Here is a 7,374-nt window from a genome sequence, read left to right as displayed (position 1 = left end):
AGTATTGCGTGTCTTTTCTGTTATTTTTGGCTTTTTTAATTCTAAACCGTTTTTCATCAAAAGGGAAAGAAATAAAAAATAAAAAAAAGTTCCAGTTTCATTTTTTTTTTTTGTTTTTTTTCTTTTTTCCCGTATTTATCTGTTTCTTCTTTTTTTTTTCGTTTTGATTCGTTACATCGAAACGAAACCAAAGAAAGATTTTTAAAAACGTAACAGAAAGCCTGAAATAACAAAATGAAGTCCAATATGACTCGTAATCTTGGTCATAACTGTAATATTATTAGATGCAATAACAATAACAATTGAAAGGGGCAATTCGAACGCACTCTAATAATAGTAATATTAGAAAAAGAAAGACGTGTCTCTTTCTCTCCTTCCGTTTGGCTTCCGTTTTTTCTCTCTTTCTTCTTATTCTTTTTTTTTTTCTTTCTTTTCTTTTTTTTTCTTTTTTTTCTTTTCTTTTTTTTTTTTTATTTTTATTTTATTTTATTTTATTTATTTATTTTATTTTTTTTATTTTATTTTTTTATTTTTTTTTAATTTTATTTCCTCCCCTTCTCTTCTCTCTCTTTCTTTTCCCTTTCCTCTTTTTCTCTTTCCTCTCTCCCCTCTCTCTTTCTTTTTCCCTTCACCCCTTTCTTTTATTAAAAACAGTTTTTGGCCCCTCCCCAAATTCTTCTTCATAATATTAATTCCCCCTTTCCCCTTCTCTCCTCTCTTTTCTCTTTTTTTTTTTTTGCTCCTTACTCTATTTATTCTCTCTTCTCCTTTTTTTTTTTTTCCACTTTTTTCTTTTTTCCCCCCTTTCTTCCTTTGATTCCCCCTTCCCCTTAAAAATCTTTTTTTTTTTTTTTTCTTTCGTCCCCCCGTATAAATTCCCTTCTTCTCCCCTTTTTTCTATTCTTTCCCTTTTTTTTTTTTCATTTGTGGCTCCTCTTCTTTGTCCTTTCTTCTCTTCTCTCTCTTCTCTCTCTTTTCTCTTTCTCTCTCTCTCTCTCTCCTTCTCTCTCTCTCTCTCTCTCTTTTCTTTCTCTCTCTTTTCCCCTCTTTTTTCTCTCTTTTTCCCTCTCTCTTTCTCTCTTCTTTCCTCTCTTCTCCCTCCCCCCTCCCCCTCTCCCTCTCTCCCCCCTCTCCTCTCTTTCTCTTCTCTTTTCTCTCTCTCTTCTCTCTCTTTCTCTTTCTCTTTCTCTTCTCTTTTTTTTCTCTCTCTCTCTTCTCCCCATCTATCTATTTCTATCTATCTATCTATTCTCTCTCTCTCTCTCTCTCTCTCTCTCTCTTCTCTCTCTCTCTCCCCCTCTCCTCTTCTCCTTTCCCCCTCCCCTCCCTCTCCCCTCCCCCCCTCCCCCTCCCCCTCTCCCTCTCCCTCTCCCCTCCCTCTCCCTCTCCCCCCTCCCCCTCTCCTTCTTTTATTATTTTTTTTATATCTATTTTTTTATACTACTTTTTATCTTTTTTCTATCTCTCTCCTTACCTCTCTCCCCTATTTCCCTCTTTTCTGTCCCTTTTCCCCTTTCCCCCCTCTAGGGCCCATCAAAACAGGAGAGGGGGGAAGGAGGAAAGGGTTTTGTAAAAAATAGACGGGGTAATGTGGAGAATCGGAGGGCGTGAGCTTTGTATAGTGTAGAAAATATGATATACACTAAATAAATAAATCAATGAATAAACACACACACGCACACACGTATGGTATTGTGTGTGTGTGTGTGTGTGTGTGTGTGTGTGTGTGTGTGTGGGGTTTTGTGGTGGTGGTGTGTTTTTTTGGTGTGTTGTGTTGGTGTGTGGTGAGTGTGGGTGTGTGTGTTTTGTGTGTGTGTGTGGTTGGGGTGTGTGTGTGTGTGTGTGGAGAGAGAGAGAAATAGGAGAGAGAGAGAGAGAGAGAGAGAAAAGAGAGAGAGAGAGAGTGAGAGAGTGAGAGTGTGTGTGTGTTGTGTTTTCAATCTTTCTTTTTCTTTTTTTCCTTTTTTTTCTTTTTTGTAAATTTATCTCTTTGTATTAATGCGTACTGCTTGCAAGCGCGTGTATGATGTTAAAAATTGTAGAGCTTCCGTTGTGTGTCTTTGCTTTACTTGCAGTGGATCCTTCTCCTTCTCTTTCTCTTTCTCTTTCTCTTTCTCTTTTTTTTCTTTTTTTTTTCTTTTTCTTTTTCTTTTCTTTTCTTTCTCTTTCTCTTTCTCTTTCTCTTCTCTTCTTCTCTTCTCTTTCCTCTTCTCTTCATCTTCCTCTTCCTCTTCAACTTCCTCTTCCTCCTCCTCTCTCTCTCCCTCTCCTTCTCTTTCTCCCTCTCCTTCTCCCTCTCCTTCTCTTTCTCAGCCTCCCTATCCCTCTTCCTCTTCTTCTTCTTCTTCATTATTCATCTTCCTCTTCCTCTTCCTCTCCCTCTCTTACGAAGATACAAGGTCTCTTCCCAGCATTTTTCTATGGCGATTCGTTTCAATTAATTGCTCAATCTAGCTTTATCCTCACAGTCAAATTCATTCTTCCAATAATTGCTATCTCAGCATTGGTTAGAAGAGAGAGTGAATGAGGGTGTGAACGTGAGTGTGAGTGTGAACGTGAGTGTGAGTGTGAACGTGAGTGTGAGTGTGAACATGAGTGTGAGTGTGTGTGGTGTGTGAGTAAGAGTTGTGAGCGTGAGCGTGGGTGAGAGTGAGATTGAGGTTGGTGAACGTAAGTGTGAGTGTGAGTGAAAGTGAAAGTGGTGAGTGTGAGTGGTGAATTGAGCGTGAGTGTGAGTGTGTGTAGGGGGGTGAGAGTGGTGAGTGTGAACGTGAGTTTGAATGTGAGTGTGCAGAAAAGTTGGGGGCGGGGTTGGGGGACGGGAGATAGGCACAAGGAGAAGCGAAAAAGAGAGAAGGAAGGGTAGATATCGGAGAGAAAGAGAAAGAGTGATAGAGAGAAAAAAGAGAGAAAGAGAGGAGAGACAGAGACAGAGACTGTATACCTCTCTCTTTCCCTCCCTCCCCCTCTTCTCTCTCTCTCTCTCTTCTCTCTCTCTCTCTCTCTCTCTCTCTCTCTCTCTCTCTCTCTCTCTCTCACCCCTCACCTCTCACTCTAAATCTTTACTCTCACTCTCCCCTCCCCCTTCTCCGCTCCCTCCCCTCTCTCTCTCTATCCTCTCCCTCCCCTCTCTCTCTCTCTCTCTCTCTCTCTCTCTCTCTTTCTTTCTCTCCCTCTCCCTCTCCCTCTCCCTTTCCTCTCCCTCTCCCTCTCTCCTCTCCCTCTCCTCTCTCTCTCTCTCTCCCTCTCCCTCTCCCTCTCCTCTCCCTCATACCCACAAACGAATCCTTCCTCTTCCCCCCCTACATTTTCATTCTCATTCTCAACTCATTTCTTCCTTCCAATTAATCTCTACTCTCTGGCGCTATCTTATACACACAACAATAACGGAAAACTTTTTTCCCCCCACACTTGTCATGTCTCATTTCGTGAAGAATGGAAATTTTCCTTCACAAATTATTCATCTCATTTTTTGCATTTTCTTTAATCACGATGTAAAACATCGTTGAAAATTACATACGCCATGTTGTTGTGTTTTTGTGAAGTATGATTTCATCCCCTTTTTTTTTTCTATTTTTAGTATTGTTATCTATATATAAGTACGATATTAATCGTCTCATAATTAAATATTCATGTTGTTGTTTTTATTGTATATTATTTCATATCTTTCTTATTATATATATATATATATATATACTATATATATATATATATATATATATATATATATATATATATATATATATATATATATAATTTTACGACTGCGATCTTTTGTAAATTACATAGTTTTCCGATTTTTTTTTTCAGTAAACGTGTTTGACTCTGTGTAAATAGAGATGCACAACCACACAAACACGTATGGCAGTATGTGCTTCTATGTGTTTGTGTACATGCAGGCGTGGTTGTATTTGTGTGCGTGTGGTTGTTTCAGGAGGCCGGGAAGGGGAAGCCAGAAGCAAATAAGCTTTTGCTCCGGACTTCCCCTTCAAGTTACGAAACAAAAGGAAATGTGAGATAATTCTAAAGAGAGAAATTGGATATCGAAGAACCCATTGCAACGTTTTGATGGTATAGGTAATAATACCTGAACAGACAGATAGACAGACAGACAGACGATGTATAGATAGATAATGTAAGTAAAAAATATATATCTGTACGAAAGAAGAGAGAGCATTGCAATTTCTCTTTAAAAAAAAGACAGAGAAAGAAAAATGGGAGTCTGAAATTAAAAAAAAAAAAAAAAAAAAATCCTGCAAGAAAAAAAGTAGAGCACTAAACACAAAGAAAGAGAAGAAAGAAAGAAAGAGAACATGAGAAAACAAAGATCACGAAACATAATCCTTCCCTCCTAAAAACAAACAAACAAACAAACAAATAAAAACAAAGTAAAGGAAAAAAAATTCAATTCTTATTTCCTCATGATTTTTTTCTTCTTTTTTTTCCATTTTTTTTTTAGCGAGAATGAGGCTGAAGTGGCCAGCCCAACCGCTAGCACGAGTCACCTCACACATTATGATGCAAAGACCCGTGTAATCACGTGCTCGCAAGCGCGCTCCTCTCGTTAAATTCATTTCCCTTTTTTCGGTGGTTCTGTTTTACGATTTTCATCTAATTCTGTCATTATGAGGAAATATTCAATGAGGTGTTAAGTTTCGAGTTTAAATGGATAGAAGAATTTGGGAAGAATGCGAGTGGGAGAGATTTATATAAGATTGGGGAAAGATAGGAGAGAGGAAGAGGGAGAAGGAGAGAGGAGAGAGAGGGAGGGAGGGAGGGAGGGAGGAAGGGAGGGAGGGAGGGAGAGGAGGGAGAGAGAGAGAGAGAGGGAGAGGAGGAGAGAGGAGGGAGATAGAGAGAGAGAGGAGAAAGAGAGAGGAGAGAGAGAGAGAGAGAAAGAGAGGGGGAGAAGAGGAAAGAGGAGAGAAGAGAGAGAGAGAGAGAGACAGAGAGAGAGAGAGAGAGAAAGAAAGAAAGAGAGAGAGAGAGAGAAAGAGAAAATGCTGCGTGGAGACAGGTAAGCCCGGCGGTAAGAGTCTGCACTGACCCTCTCGAAGACTGACGTCACCGCTATTAGAAAAGATCCAATAATGACAAAAAGCCCCAAGTGATTAAGCCCCACATCCCTAGTTAAAAAAAAAAAAAACGTCAGTTCTAGTCAAAGGACACATCATCACCACTGGATTTGATGCAGATCCCCCCCAACCACTTCAATGGAGAAAGAATAAAAAAAAAATGTTGGAGGTTCCGTCACCCTCGATAGCTTCTTTTATTTCCTTTATTTGCTTCGAAAAATGATATATAATAAGTTTCTATCTGTCTGTCTATATGGATAGATAGATTGAGATTTATGAACACATACCAGGGCACACACACCACACACACACACACACACCACGCACGCATGCACGCACGCACGCACCACACACACACACAAACGAACGCTCAACTCGAAGAAACCCGCGTCTCATCTTTTCGTTAGCCTAAACTTCTTTGGGTCTGAAGTTGTCAAGAAGAGGGGAAAACGCGCGTGCAAGGCCCTTCCCTCAACCGCCCCTCCCCCCCGAGAGGCCCCTCCCTCAAGCCCCTCCCTCTTGGCTCTTGTAAGTTCTAAGTTACTTGAAATTCTCTCGTGGCTTAAAATGGCTGTTCTGTTCTTGTGATTGCTCTTCCTTTCATTTCGTTCTTCTTTGTGTGTGTGTGTGTGCGTGTGTGTGTGTCTGTGTGTGTGTGTGTTGTAGTGTGTGTGTGTGTGTGTGTGTGTGTGTGTGTGTGTGTGTGTGTGTGTGTGTCTGTGTGTGTGTGTGCGAATATGATTGTCTTCGAACTTCACAGCATTTCTTCCAAACGAAACTGCCCTCCCAGTTACAGAAGTTTCAAGAAGTGCGTCACAGAGACATGCCCGTGGTTGTGCATGGAAATGCCACCATTACGTAACACTACACAGTACACACAAAAACACAATATACTCACATGTTTGACGTCGAAGTCAACAGTCAAGAATACGTCTTAGGCTCGAGTGCTGAGACCTCGACACAAGCGAGAGACTGACTGCAGTGGCGCGTTTCTCACCTTCCCTTCTGCGTCGAGGGGAAATATTTCCTAGTCACGCAGACGGCACTTATAAAATCCACACTTGCTCTTTTTTTTTATTTCCCTTCGGCTAAGAGGGGAAAAGTCGGGTGAAAAGACAGAGGGAATAATTTCCTTTTCGATATTTTCCTCTCTTATCTATCGACTGGGTTTCAGCGGGAGTCCTTTTATATGTCTTGGGCGTTTGGAAGTTGAGACGCGAATGCACTGCGACGTCGACGACCTGGGAGCGAGAGAGGCTGTGGTTCCCCTCGAGGACCTCGGGTTAGGGGGCGTGGCTACCCTGTTTCCATCCCGGGAATACCGATATCGTACCGAGAATGGATACAATTGTCGTACCGGCAAACACGCCCCTCTTCCCACGCCTCTCCCTTGTTCGTTTCTTTGTTTTTTTATGTTCCTCGTCTTTCTTTCATTCTTTCGATCTATCTGATTCTCGATATGACTGAAGAAAGTTAATTTGATCGTATTAATAAAGCCTTTGTGTATGGTAAGCGTATTACCCCTAGCCATCGTGTCTTTTCTGAATTCCTGGTGTGCAGCACTGCAGAAGACATCTTGAACTTTGAGGTTAGGCAATCAATAAAGCGAATCCCTTAAGACTTACGATAATCGCACGATATGTATAAGATTAGCTAGTTCCAATAATCATCTCTCATGGTAAAGTTAGGAAATACGATGGTACTGCGCAGACGGTTGAAAAGAAAGAAAAATTCCAAAATAGAGTGACAGTCCCTTGCTCTCTGTACATCAGATTTACTTGTTGATTGGGAACAATTTTCAAGATAGGTAGATAAAGAAGAAAGGGGAACTTAAAAGACTGAATGACATTGATTTTAATTAGGCAAACATCCGAAATTGACGATATATTTATTCTAACCGCTGATAACCTCAATTCAACGAAGATAAAGTAATGGAATTTCTGTTATCAAATAAAGAACATGCCATCAGGTTATTTTGATATTAGTTATTAATTTATTTGTCTGTTTACTGCCTCATTTATTCATTAAATTAAAATGATAATATATGTCTATTTTTACCCTTACCATTAGCGCTACCATTGTTCTTGTTGTCGTGAATTATATAATAACGACAATGTTTATATGGAATTAATATAAATAATAATATTTACCGTTAGTATCTTTTAAGCATGATAAGAACAATAGTAATGAGAGTATGATAATAATAATTATGGTAACAGTTTATTGTCAGTATTATCAGACTGATGTTATTATCATTATCAACACCATTACTACTTTTTTTTTTTTTTTTTTTTTGCAT

The 7,374-nt window shown here is 39.7% G+C and overlaps 1 protein-coding gene across 1 annotated transcript in view; it reads right to left on the bottom strand.

Annotated features, from left to right (window-relative positions):
- The window catches only part of LOC119579314, a 62,235-nt gene extending 55,863 nt beyond the window's left edge, over positions 1–6,372 (bottom strand). Inside the window, exon 1 of the mRNA XM_037927076.1 lies at positions 5,974–6,372. Within this exon, the coding sequence (XP_037783004.1) occupies positions 5,974–5,975 (2 nt within the window). The 5' untranslated portion in view covers positions 5,976–6,372. The remainder of the gene's footprint in view (positions 1–5,973) is intronic.
- Positions 6,373–7,374: the final 1,002 nt, after the last annotated feature.

Source organism: Penaeus monodon, chromosome 12, assembly GCF_015228065.2.
Source record: "Penaeus monodon isolate SGIC_2016 chromosome 12, NSTDA_Pmon_1, whole genome shotgun sequence".
NCBI lineage: Eukaryota > Metazoa > Arthropoda > Malacostraca > Decapoda > Penaeidae > Penaeus > Penaeus monodon.
This window is presented reverse-complemented; position numbering and strand designations above follow the sequence as displayed.